Source organism: Styela clava, chromosome 10, assembly GCF_964204865.1.
Source record: "Styela clava chromosome 10, kaStyClav1.hap1.2, whole genome shotgun sequence".
Classification (NCBI taxonomy): Eukaryota; Metazoa; Chordata; class Ascidiacea; order Stolidobranchia; family Styelidae; genus Styela; species Styela clava.
The window spans coordinates 14,399,084-14,413,452 of NC_135259.1; the positions used below are offsets into that span (position 1 = coordinate 14,399,084).

At 33.0% G+C, this 14,369-nt stretch overlaps 1 protein-coding gene across 1 annotated transcript in view; it reads left to right on the top strand.

Annotated features, from left to right (window-relative positions):
• The window catches only part of LOC120338241 (L-fucose kinase-like), a 49,733-nt gene that overhangs the window by 2,089 nt on the left and 33,275 nt on the right, over positions 1-14,369 (top strand). The window contains exons 5-10 of the mRNA XM_078117012.1: positions 504-629; positions 1,433-1,505; positions 2,678-2,778; positions 3,377-3,508; positions 3,893-3,982; positions 4,816-4,993. Coding sequence (XP_077973138.1) covers positions 504-629; positions 1,433-1,505; positions 2,678-2,778; positions 3,377-3,508; positions 3,893-3,982; positions 4,816-4,993 — 700 coding nt within the window. The remainder of the gene's footprint in view (positions 1-503; positions 630-1,432; positions 1,506-2,677; positions 2,779-3,376; positions 3,509-3,892; positions 3,983-4,815; positions 4,994-14,369) is intronic.

The following is a 14,369-nucleotide window of genomic DNA, read 5'->3' on the forward strand; positions in this document are numbered from 1 at the left end:
TATTTCATTGAAACTGATGTTGATTACGATTCCAGTTATATCATTACAGAAATTAGCGATATTTTTCATTTATTCTTCCATGTTAAATTAGCATTGGCAATTGACAATATTGTTGAGACTTCCTTACACAGTATGTATTACTTTGCTTGATTTCCATGTTAGCACACTTATAAAAGTGACTAATATTAATTGGAAATTTTTCATTATCAGTATAATCCTGTACGGGAGAATTGCTGATTAGGGAATGTTTCAAAAAGCTTACACTTTTTATATATTATTTCTTCTTGCACTGTATTAATTTCTTGTAAAAGATTAATAGATGATACTCATCACAGCAGATCTCTTGGTACATAGCAGCATGCTAGGGGTCACTTGCAATTTTCTATCAATGATGTTTATCTTTTACTGAACATGGTTGATTTCAAAATGTTTGTATTTCCGAAGTGTGTTTCATTTCTCTTTAATAATACGTTGACTGATTATTTCTATGTTGATTTTTTCAGGGCCGATATTTCTTTCATGATCCGTGTGGACGAGCATTTGTTTCTCTTCCTGTCTCAAGAAGTAATGAAGAAATGGAAGATGTTTTCACAATTTTCGATGCAATTTATCAAACTGTCACCAATCAGGTAAAACGCGAAACACCTTTTCTAATAGGGTGATGCTATGGTCTAGTCCAGAGGTGTGAATGAGGTGGCCCGCGGGTCACAACTCACAACCAATCCCCATCCTGGAGTCGTTAAAGTGTTAGACTTAATTGTGTTGGCATCGCAAATTACACATCTCTGATTCAATACCCATGTCCCTCACTTCACCCAGGGTGTAATAATTTATGTATGCCAGGACAATGCCGTTCTGTGAAGATTCCGGTAATTCCAAATATTAGTAGCTCTTTACTTATTGTGAGATATCTGTTGCCCCTAGTTAAGGGCATTGTTTGAAGCGAAAGGTTAATTTTATGGAATGCTAGACAGTATATTAATGTCCAATTGCAAAAAGAGTGGAAAGTTAATGACGTGTTTGAGTTGGACAGTGGGGAACTATCTTTAATTTTTTTAATCTCATCACAATTTCGTAAAGAACTTTGAATCACTTTTCATTTCATATTGTATATTTAATAAAGTAGTAGCAATGGTCCAACATAGGCAGACTATCTCTCAGTTTTATGAGCAAGGCATTTTCAGTGTGGTATTTACCTCACCCCGAGTAAAGCGCTGCACTTAAATTTAGAGTGATTCTCATGTTTAGAAGGTCAAAATCTTTTATTGTTAGACATGCGATTGAATGTATGTTACAGCATGTACAAAACTTGGGACTTGAACTTGATGTTTCTTACCTATCATGGTAACATGAATATGCCAAGGTATATTCATCACACCCCTCAAGTTATTATGCATTAATAATTATTATTAACTTAGGATCTTTCATACAGTTGAACTCCAAATCACCACCTGGACTCTGGGTTTGCAGTAGCGACATGATTCTGACTCTACCATCAGATATTGGTGAGATATTTAAAATAAATCTTGCTCAAAATTTATCTCTTAAAGTACTGTTGTTGACCATGTCACTAGCTTAGTTCTGTGCATTTCACAAAATCTATACTCTTTTGCACCATGATAAGCGTTTGGAATGGTTTGCCATGGTATCGCTGATTACCCAACCTAGATTAGCATATCACAATTCTAATTCAATTTAACTATGTGCAAGTTGATTGACATTTGTCCATATTTCATACACTTTGTTAACTACTTACTAAATCGCTCAAAAATTTGTGATATGCCATATTATTGAGTAGTCCTGTCAACTCTATTATCTTCCCCGGATACAATGAAAATCCTATTCTATAACACTGAAATTTTAATACTATATATGCTCTTCTGCGATATAAAATTACTCTTCGAATGCTTGGTTTGGAGAACCATAATCATTTGTCCCACTTTCATGCACCGTAAAAATCAACTTATCAGGGCAGGCAATTAGGAAGGGGGTCATATGGGTTTGGCGTATGTAATTTATGTTACCAATTTCTTTCTTCTGGGATAAATAGCAAAATTCAATCCTAAGTTTAAATACAATTTTATATGCCAGGGATGCACAAACCCGAATATTTCACTATTTCGAACACATTCGAAATTTTTTTTGAATATGAAATATCGGATACATTCTAAATTGGGGGCAAGTTCATTTAGAATATTCCCTAATCATGATATCTTCGTGTTGATCATGGCTGAAACGAATAAATATAAAGGTCTTTGTTTTCTCTGGGTAGTTTATTAGAAGGTGAGATATCTTGCGATTAGATGGATCAAAATCCTTAATTTTTTAATGAGAATGTTTTAAATTATTCTTAAATTCAAAGATTTACTATAAAGAATATAATGAAATTAGAATGAATTCGAATAATCAATTTGTTTTGGACATCCTGTAATTACGGTATAGCATATATTATACATATTTATCTTACAAGTCTTCTTCTACAATGTCTAACTCCTTCTTCAGATGTTTTCTTTAAATTATGGTATGTGTGAGATGTATCATGAAATGTTTGGTTTTCGAAAACTACTTTATATCTTGAATCTCCCTATTACTATATGTAAACATATTCTTACATTATTGCAAATATTATGGTACATAATTATGCTTGCACAACGTACTCATAAAATTCTATTTCCAGATGTTAGTCACGAAGATTTTTCATCTGGTATACATTGTATATCTGTACCAGCTACAGTAGAATATGCAAAGAGGCATGGAGTTTATAAAATAGATGAAAAGGTGAATTTTTCGTGAAACTATATATCTGTGTGTAGAATATTAGATTGAATAGATTTTGAAACTCTGACGCAAAAACCATGCAAACATTATCACCAGTATATTTGTGCCTAGCACAGAGCCAAATTTGACAAATCCCAATTGCCTGGAATACTTGATTTTGAAGTAAATAATGAAGTAAGTAAATAAATGAATGAATAACGTGAATTGAATAAAATAAAAAATTCTAAAAATAATCTAGGAACAACTGTAGAACCAGTTTTGAATTGTTTTCAAATATGCAGGTTTTTCAGTTATGATCAAAAAATATGTATTAAAATATGACATTTTGAAAATTTTATAGTTTTATGTAGGGTGTTTATTAAGTCTATTAGAATTAAAGTTTCTTTATGAATTCGTTTCCTAATACATCTTAATTGATCAGCTTTTTTTTATTTTAATCTGTTTATTCAAGTTTTTTTTTCTTTATTTTAACACACTTCTATATGGCCTCCATTAGTTGTACAATGTACAAACCACATCGAAGTTCTTTTACCAACTTCATGAACACACTGTAAAGAATTTTAGTGAAAATACAAACAATATTTTCTTTGTTGACCAGGGATCTGTGGTTGATATCATATATCAAGGTACTGAGGAGAATGTTAGATCATGTTTGATTGAGTCTCAAGGTGATGGAATAGCAGGCGATATGGTTTCTTTAGTTTCAGGATTTGTCTTTTTTTCAACTTCGGTAAGACAAGTTTGTATGAATTCGATTCAAAACTTCCATGTTCTCAGCTAATTTGATCGTCTTTCTGGGCATTTAGAGTTCATATGCAAATCAAAATAACCAATTATTGATTGGGTTATATCTTCTAAAAGTTCTAATCATAATTAGAGATATTCAAAGATTGTGCGTAATGTAGGACATGAAGGTGTATGTTTATTCTCCTCACCCTTACTGTTTTTATCTTTTCATCAATCATAGAAATCAGTGGAATCATAAATAGTTGTTAAGTCAGTGGGCATTTGGAACTTATTTAAGAGTTTGTGATTTATTCAGACATTTATTTGAATGTTTTTGTTTAATAGAAGATGACATTTTGGCTCATAAAAAATGATTTAATTTTCATAGGCAGCAGTTAAACTTCTCTCGTTACACAACAATGCTCCTGTTAATGCCTGCACTTACATGGGAATCGATAGTGGTGTAGATCCAATACAGGTGACTTTTTTATCAAATTTTTTTTTTCTAGTGCTTTTTAATAAAATAGGTGGATTTTATAACTCTTCAAAATGAACTTGGCCAAATTGTGAAAACTCGAGAAGTACCGTTTAATTATGGTGATTTGTGATTTTATTGAGCGAAGTTTACATATTTTTATTTTATGCATTTTGGTTTATGTTGAATTGACATTGATTTAAGCAGAACAATGTCCAACACAAGTTGACGTTTTTTATTTGAGTGACTGTGGTTTATTATTATCGCATGTGGTGTCTTTCTTCAAGGTCGACAAAAAAGTAAAAACATAGGTCAAGTAAAAAAAATAAAAAAATTACAAAATAATAAAAATATATATAAAAATTTTACTATGGACCACATCCCGTGGAATGTTTAGTTACAATATGGAAATTTTTCGAATGTTTTAACTTGAAACAAGAAGAAAATCTCCCACATTTCATTTTAATTTTTTTTGCTTCATCCTGTTTTGAATGGGGGAGATCTATTCGACGAGAACCCTGCTTTTTTCCTTATCATCTATTTATTAATAGGCTTAGGATTCGTTTTGGTGTGTTGTATTTTGTAACAAAAAGTCAATTTTCTCCTTTTACGACTGGCCTAATAAATGGATTCTGAATTCTAGTATTGAAAATGTCGATGTCTTCTGCATAGCTGTCGTTATTTTTTACAAATTTCTCTCCCTAAACCTTGTTGTTTATTTGCAAATGATAGTGATTTTGATAAGTTTTTCGCTGATCAATTTTTGGGAACCTGTCCTTAGAATAGAATTTTACCAATAATTCTCTATTCTTACTTTTGTACATCTTTTTTTACAGATTTCTCTCTACTTTGACATACTTTTAAGCATGGCTAGTGGAGTGGGTGAGGATGAATTTGTATGTGGAAAGAGAGGGAGCTCATATGGACACGACAGTTCACTTAAACATGACAAGAACATGGAACTAGTGAGATCAACGCTCTGGGATCATCTGAGAGGAACAGAGTTAAAAGCAGGTATCAGTAAATGTGCTTGTTCACTTTTGGTTTCAATAAAGCAAAGACTCATAATTACTAACTTAATATGTACCCATTCATATGCCATGTGTCATATGTTTCCATCTGCTCAATCTTCAGTATAAAATAGAAGATACATGTACAGGTATGTACTACTTTTTATCGAACCACTTCTACATTGTTTTAAATCAGGGGTTCGCAACCTTTAATACAGGAAGGCCAGATACAAATAACTAGATCACAATTTTTATTTAACATGGGCTTTCTGGTAGTTGCAGGCACAAAAAAGGCATTGCAACGACATAGATAATAAATTGAACTCGGGTATAGGCTTTGCAGCGCAAAGGGATTAAACACTTGCACGTACCAGATTAAACTACCGTAAATTAAAAATTCATCTTGGGGGCCGCAAACCATTCAGAATTGGCAGTTCTTTGCGGGCCGCACAATATTTCCTTGTGGCACGCGGGCCGCAGGTTGCACACCCCTGGTTTAAATAACTATCAATTTTCAAATTAATTTGATTAGTGACAGGATTAGAACTCAGAGGAGCGAATCAGGAAGCTTTCTTATAGTAATTCTGTGGTGGCTATTCAGAAAGAAGAGGCAGCTTTAAAAGTACAGTGTGTAAACTGGAATCATGAAATTTTGCAAATATATTATTTTTTGGCTTTTTTTAAGCAAATGTTTATATTTTGAAAAATAACCTCTGAGGAGGTTTGGCAAACGGCTTCAGGAATTATCGTTATAACAGTGTTTGTCTTTATTAGGTTATATCGTCATTTGTTGTGCTATATTGATGATTTGGGATTACACACATGACACAACATACATAGCTTTGTTTTTCATTGTGCTGTATTTCAATTTTATATCTAAATGTCTTGTGGCTAATTTGTTGACGGATTTGTGCCAGGGGTGTGTAAAATATCCAGATCGCTGGTTGATCCGCCCATGCAGGTATAAATTCGAAGAAAGGTGAATTTTGAACAGAATTATTTAAAACCCCAGTCCTGCCAAAATATAGTAGCTTTTTACCTGGTAATGGATGCTCTTACGGAGCTTTGTTCAGAGTAAAAGTTGTATAAAGCGTTGTATAAACAGATCTACGCAAGTACTTATCTGTGAAGACACCGAAGAGTATGTTGAAATTCACCAGACTGAAGGTCTGTCTATATTCATATATGAATAATTATGAGCCACAAAGGAAATAACACAGATATTTTCAGATCCATCTTTAGGACATTTGGAAACTTGATATCAATCTGTGATAATTCAGTATCATGGATTTGAATTTCGGGTTTGGCAAGTTGCACACCGTGCTAATGGATTAAAATACGCTCATTGACAGGCGACAACAAATTCAATTTTGTAAGGTAGCATTCAACATTGCCTGATGTTGCGATTCTATAGCTAATGCGCCAGTCGTTTGTGATAATATTTTGCCAATGACAGACACAGATGAATGAAAGGCACTAGTTAGATATTGCAAGGACCTATTAGAAGCCGATTTCTGGATAATATTTTAATATTGAGTACACAAGTTTGTGGTGCTTGTTGAGCTTTGATACTCCACACTTGTCGACATTGGCTCGACATATTTATTCTAAGTGTTCTCGGCAGGCCAAAAAACTCTCATTATTTTAAATTCAATATTATTATGCTTATGCTTTCACTCTGCAGGCAATGCAGTTTTGTTATTATTGTCAATGTCAGCCTTGAATGTTGTTTAACTAAGAAATTTTTCAATTGCATTAATATTCTTCTGAAAAAATTAATATTTAATGATTATTGGTTCATTTTACATAATGATGAGATGGATAATTAAATTTTATATATACATTCAAGCATGATGTGAGCATGATAGAATGTATTAGTCAAAGTCTTCATCTAGATAGCGACATAATGAGTTTATCTTTACATTCATGTGATTCCTGAATCATTGGTTCTTGGAGAATTTTGTCAACGATGAAGCCTTTAGGAAGTTTTAAAATGTTGATTAGGTCCAAGAGCTCGACCAGTATTATTTTGCGATTTTCAATATCTCCATCTATCCATTTTGTTGTTGCCTCCCACTTCAGCTTTTCATCGGAAAGTTTTCGTATGTAGTCGATCATTTGCTGTTTATCGATGTTCTTGAAATCTTCAAGTTGCATTATTTCAGAAAAGTTTTTGATGATAAAGTTTTCTAGATATTCTTCATCCTCTTTCCTGGAGTATTTCTGGGCCAATTCTTTGTACAATAAACTCTGCTGTACTGTCAACTTATCCTTCCAGTACTTGAAATATACGTCTGTAAGGCCGGTTAGTTCAAGCTTTTCTGAAGCATCTATCATCTGTTTCGGATCATTTGTTTCATTTAAGTTAAAAACAACTTTTCCAGTGTAAATGAAATCAATGCAATGTTTGAAAGCTTTGGCATCAAGGCAGTAAATTTCCACAAATCCGTCTTCTTTTACTTTCATATCCGAAGACAACATCGCCTCGAAAAATCGAGATGAAGCAGAAAGAATGCTTTGATGAGCTTTAAATTCTTCTTCGCCAACTTTTATGACAAAATCGCAATATGCCTCTTCTTGTCTCTGTGCATTCAAAGCAGTTAAAATGTCTTTGGCATGATTCTCCTTCTCACGCTCTTCAACACTCACTGAGCCACCCATAGTTTTATTTTGATTTTGAATAAGTTTTTCTCAAGTTAATTAGTAAATTAAACTCTCTATATCATCCTAAAATGCACCGAGATATTAAAGAGTGGGTAAATTCAATATACATTATTCATAAGCTTTATTTATTCATTATTTATGTCGTTCCCCTGTTAAAGAGACCTTTCCCTCTGGCTCACAGGAGTAACTCTAACTCTATCTGAGTGATAATAGTTCAATATCCATTTTGTGACCTATTATTGGGTGAAAATATGGGCTAAATCTTTTTTCAATGGTGTGTGTGATCTTTCCAGATACTGTATCATTATTGTCAACTTGAACCATGTTACAATTCTTCCACATTGTTGCATAATATTTAAACAATTTCATGATTGCCTGCATAGTTGTTGGTAGAATAGCGTAATATCATTATCAGAATTGTTAATTTTTTTCTTACGGTGCTTTCTATTGCCTTTCAATGTGAACAAGACACCGTATAAACAGACATTACTATCTAAAAATATGTAGGGATCTAGTAGGATTTGGAAGGACTGATATTCTTCCTGTACTGCATTTCCTGCCCACTTTACACTCTGGGTTCCCCTGAAGCTAGGCCATTGTTCTGTTTTAAATATGATTAGTAATCAGATGATCGAGCGATAAAACAGGATAAGAGTATATTGGACTTTTATATTCCAAAATCTAGTAACACATTTGGGCTTTTGAACAACCTTGCCTGTGTTTTCTGTTACTTGCCTCTTATCAGTTCATTACCTATTTTTGTATGAAGTGAATAAAAATTACCCTTCACAACTGATTTTGAAGGCTCAAATTTTTGATACACTTGGAATCAACACTGTTGAAACAAGCAACCTTAAAATGTACACACTGACTCCTTTTGATACCTCTCATATCGTACTGTCTAATATCTGTACATTGATGCTAGACTGTGGTATCATCTGGTCTAATCAATAATGATAGAGCTGAGCAAGAAAGAGATAGCTGAGCAAGAAAGCCTATTGTTCACAATGCCAATATTTGAACAAACTCTATTTAATCATTTCATTATGAAAGCAAATTTTCTAGAGCATCATGGACAGTCGGTGCTGAAACGATACACAATAAGAATAACAATACAGTCTGGAGGTGAATTGACTGAAGATCATTTTAGAGAATAAATTTCGAGAATTTAAACGGGCATAAGCATTCAGTTATTATTTACCTAACTGGTTTGTATTGGGTAGTTCTTGATATTGTAGTTAAAAGTAAGTAGTTAAAAAATGGCTCGATTTTTTCCAATACCACGTATAAATTCATCTTATGTTTTCCTGGATGTCCAAATTGTACATCTATAATGGTATATATGTCCATTTGTAAAAGGCAAAACCAGAGTACACTAAAGTGTGGGATCTCATTCTATTTACAATATTGGAAATGGCGTGATATCCTTGAATTCTATAATGCCTTTAAAAATTAGCAGAATTCCTAAAATTGTATTAATATTATATCAACATTTGCCAATATAAAATATAGTTATCAATATAGGTTGCGTGAGACTAATTCCCAATCCTTCCTCAATGCCTTTACGCTAGTGGATTAGTATGCGTATAATGCAAGGATGCTGTAGCAGGAATAAAGATACCATACTATGCAATCTAAGAGTCCTCTGCTGTACACTAACACAAATGTATTTCATGTAACGTTTCGTCTGACCATAATCAGACTTCCTCAGACAAGCAGTTTACAACAATGACAAGAAAAGAACAACATGCGGTTTATGATTGTTCTTCTCTTGTATTGATTGTTCTTTTCTCTTCACTGTTGTAAACTGCGTGTCTGTGGAAGTCTGATTTTGGTCAGACGAAACGTTACAGAGTTACATTTGTGTATACATGGTATAAAATATAGTGACTGACATAGACTGATAATTACTTTTCTGTTAGATCCAGCTATGTTGATACCATAGTTATGAACTGCAACTGTAGTTTACAATTTAGGCCAGTAATTCTAAATCAAACAATGTTTGATGTTGAAGATACATGCATTGTGCCCCATGACTAACTGTTTCTCATATTCTGCACAACTCCAAATGAATAAAATCAAGTTTTGCAACAAATTTTTAATTAGAATAAGTGAATTTTTTTTTTTTCCATCTTGAATAAGTATATTTCAACTCCATTATCAGCCTAACAGATCAAATTATTGATAAAAATCAATAAATAAAAACTGATTATGAAAACAGGAGAGGTTCTTAAGTAAGGTTCAAAATGTACAGAATAAAATAAGGAAGGTACATGTTTACTCATGTGAATATTTTGAATAATGCAAGGATGAATACATGCAAACAGATTTTGAATTGTTAAGCTGAATAAAGTAAATCATATCCAACGGCATATTGCCTGTGTAGAGTGACTTTACTCTAGATCTCTGTTTGGACTTATTAATTTTATGTATAAATTTATTGTCATATTATGAAACAGTAATGGATGACCTGTAGAATAACATAAACTCCAAGGTGGTTAGAGGAATCCCTTTTTCACAAAATATACCTGTTATTGAAAATATTTCTCATATCCCAGCGTTTTCCTTGGGTTTATTATTTGATGCTTTATACTAGAGTCAATTGTTTCTTAATCAATTATAGGAATTATAAATCAAAATTGTTTCTCAATTGTGTTTTATTCATACCTAAATTAGACATGCAATCGGTGAGCAATTCCCACCAACATCTATATTTTTCATCTTGTAGTTTCCACTTGACATGAATAGAACTGTTACATAGTTGCTATCACCAACCAGATAAATTTCCTGTTTTATTATAAATGCCTTGATGTTAGTTTTTTTCAGATTCCATTCATACATGCTGCTCCAGCTATTGACTGAATTGGTATAAACTTCAGAGGATGACCAAGAATCAATATGCCCATATCTGTTCAAAGACCTATAACCTCCAAGTACATGGATCTTCTCATCAAACCATGTTGCTGAACAGAAATGTTTTGAGGTGTCCATGCTTTTAATTGGTTCCCATGTTTTTAAATTGGGATCAAATTCTTTGGCTTGTTTACTTGTTTCTTCACCTCCTATTGCATAAATGTATGAATCAGATGTTGTTTCTGCAAATCCTCGCCCCAATCCACAACCTTCTAAATCTTCAGTCCATGTATTTTCTTCTAGGCTATATGACGAAGTTTTCCATCCTTCAATGACATATATGAAGCCTTTGAAAGTAACACATCTGAAATAGGAAGGCTCATGTGACATAGATGCCAAATTTATCCATTCTTTGCCATTCAATTTTCTCAAATATTTTCCATGGAGCAAATAAATAGTGTTGTTTATTGAAAAGATGTCTGGTTTTTGTTCAGATACATATCTTGGTATTCTCACAATCTGTGACCAATCTTTTTTGCTGCAGTTGAATTTGTGAAGGATGCAACTTTCCACATGAAGAACCACAAAGTAAGGCTGGGGGCCCTCATTTCCATCAACTTCTGAATCTTTTTCTATTGTTTTTTCTTGTACTTTCCGAAGTACTCGAAATGTTTTCTGTATCTCTGGATTTCCTCTCTTGGTTCCGACTATAGCATTCATCAGTAAATCTTTGCATTCTGTGGAATCATTCATAAGAGGCTCTGTTTGAACGTTTTGTACCTTTACCCACTTTGTAGCAGCATTCCACTTCAAGACTGCATTTGAAGCTTTGGAGATGACGGCACACAAGTCCTTTTTATTTATTGTCAAGAATTTGTCTTTTTCAATAACGCTTTTGAAGTTTTTAATGATGAAATCAATTATTTCTTGCTCTGAATTCTTTTGGGTATATGCCTGAGTCAAGTTTGCGAACTGTACACAATTTCCAACACTCAAATTATCCAACAAATATTCGAAGCATATAATGATGAGGTCGCGTAATTTCCACAAATCTGCAGCAAAAATCAGGTTTTCTATGTTAGTCATTGTTGGGAAAACTTTGCCAGTATATATAAAATTAACACACTGTTTAACCACATCCAAGTCTAAGTCATTGACTTCCATTTAACGATTTTGTTTTTCTTTTATATCATTGAATAACATTTCATCAAAATAAGATGTAGCTGCAGCGAGAATATTTCTATGAACGTAAAATTCCTCCTTTCCAACTGGCCTTTTTAATGAAGACAAAAGATTTTTTGAATATGTTTTGCTTTCTTTCTCTCCACCCATGATTGGTATTTGAACTAATTTTAATGATAGTTTTACCCTGTTTTTAAATTCATAAAATGAAAAAAAAAATTGCCATTTTCTAACTTATTTTTTCGAAAATCAAGAATTCAAAAAATAGCTTTGTCAACCTGGGAAAATAATTAAAAGTTTTTCATTTTCTTATCTTTTCACAAAAATATCTGTATTCAACTTGCTTGCTTCTTCCAATCAATCATAGTTCACTTTTTTTGACTGACTCGGCTGTAAAAATGTTGCCCTAGATATTTTTTCCTTTTTTACATCTCTTGCACAATTAAATCAGAATTCAATAAATAATGAAAGCTGCATTGCCGAAACCTTAAACTTGAGCTTTATATTACTCATAATTGTTGGTTTAATTACTGTATATGATGTCCTATATAGCAGTGAATATCCGGTTGTGTTTACTACCCTGCGATAATTAAGACCCATAACTCATGTCTGGTTTGGATCTGAATTGTCATTCATGGCTCGTTTTGTATACACCAGAATTATGTTTACCTTTGGTACACACCACATCCACAACACAAAGCTTTACATTGCTCATTATTGTAGGTATTATTACCTCGACTGTCAGAGTGTGTTTGCACATTTAAGTACCTAAATCAATATTAAAGTAACCCGTACTTTGGTATCATGCAGGAGTGTTTCCACATTGCTTTTTTGTTTTTGATCTGTTGTTAAATGTGTATTGAAATGATCTTTCTTATTATCTGCTTTATAATCTGAGTCAGAGGCAAAATGATGAATATTTATGAAAATGATAATGATTAAAATAAAAAAAATTTAGGTTTGATATAACAAAATTGACCAAGTTTATTATATGTATAGATAATCATTTCCAAAAGCAATCCAAAAATAGTCGGTTGAAAAAATATGGCAAATGAAAGAGAAAGTAAGAGTCGATCCCAGGATCTACTGATAATATTAGAAAAGCAAAGACAAGAGGAAAAGTATTGTGACTTCTTAATCAAAGTTGGAGATGAGAAAATCTATGTTCATCGAAATGTTATTGCAGCATCTTCATCCTATTTTGATAAAATGTTGTCTCACAATAGTAAAGAAAGAAGAGATGGGTTCGTAGAACTTCGAGGTGTGGATACAGAATCTGTCAAAAAATGTGTAAAATTCATTTATACAGGAAAAGTGCTGTTTTCTACTGATTCCCCGGATTTTCTTATCCATGCTTCAGAGCTCTTCAATCTGACAGAGCTTTCTGACATGTATTTTGACTATTCGATTGAAAATTTGGATTCAAGAAACTGTTTTCTCTACAAGGAGTTGGCTCAAAAATATAATCATGTAAATTCTCAAAAAAAAGTTGAGAAATACATTTCTGAAAATTTTGATAAAATGACTTCAACAGAAGATTTCCAGAAGAAATCTTTAGGTGATATTCAGAAGTATATGAATTCTTTATCTGGTTCTTATGGGGTAGGAGAAATTTTAAAGTGGAAAGCTGCTGTCAAATGGGTCAAAGCAGACATGAAAAATCGTACTTCAATGTTTCTTTGTCTTCTGCATGTCATTAGTCTTGCTGATTTACCAAAGGATTTTGTAAAAAAGCAGGTTCAAACCGAACCTTTAATGAAAGAATCTGACGATTTTAAAAAACATATTTGATAAATGTGTTAAGTGAGTCAATTCACACTTTGAAAAATAAAAGAAATCAGTTGGATATCGCTATTGCACCAGCAACAGAATCAGCTGCAGAATCGGGTTCATGTAAACCAGTTCCTCACATCGTCTTGTTACCGAAACATGGTAGAATGTTGTATAACATTAATTGCCGATCATCTGAAGTATCCAGGATTACAAAAATACCTGAAGAATTTTCAGAAGGTCATAGAGATGTCATTTGCATCGAAAGTGAGATATATGTTTTCCACAAACAAAGTTTGATGAAATATTCAAATGGAATGTGGAAAAATTTAGCAAACTTGGAAAGTGAACCCTCAAACTATGTCTGTCTGACTTGCAAAGGTTGTATATTGGTGATTGAGTCTGAAAAAGTTTCAAAATTCATTCCTGAGACAAATACTTGGGTTGAGCAAGAGAAAGGCCATCAACTAGGAGAAGGTGTCATGGTCACTGCTTCGTCTGATCAAATTTATGCTCTTGGAGGGAAAGGTACTGAGAAGCAAGCTAAAGAATTTGATGGGAATTGGGATAGGATAGATGATATGTTGTATGAACATTGTAATGGTGGAGCAGCTGCTTCCCATTTACCTGTCAGAATATTTGCTGTTGGTGGCATATCGATAGGAGCTCATTATCAACATACTTCTATTGAGTTTTATACTCCCTCTACAAATCAGTGGACAAAATTTGGAGGTGACTTCCCAATATGGCAGCTTAAAGCATTTTATTTGGAGGCATTAGCGACTGACAACACATTATTTGTGAAATGTAAAGATGACAACAAAATGGTTAAATTTGATATAAAAGCCAAAACGATTGGTAATTCTATTACTGCAATGAAGTCTGATTCTTGTTCACTATGTCTCAGATAA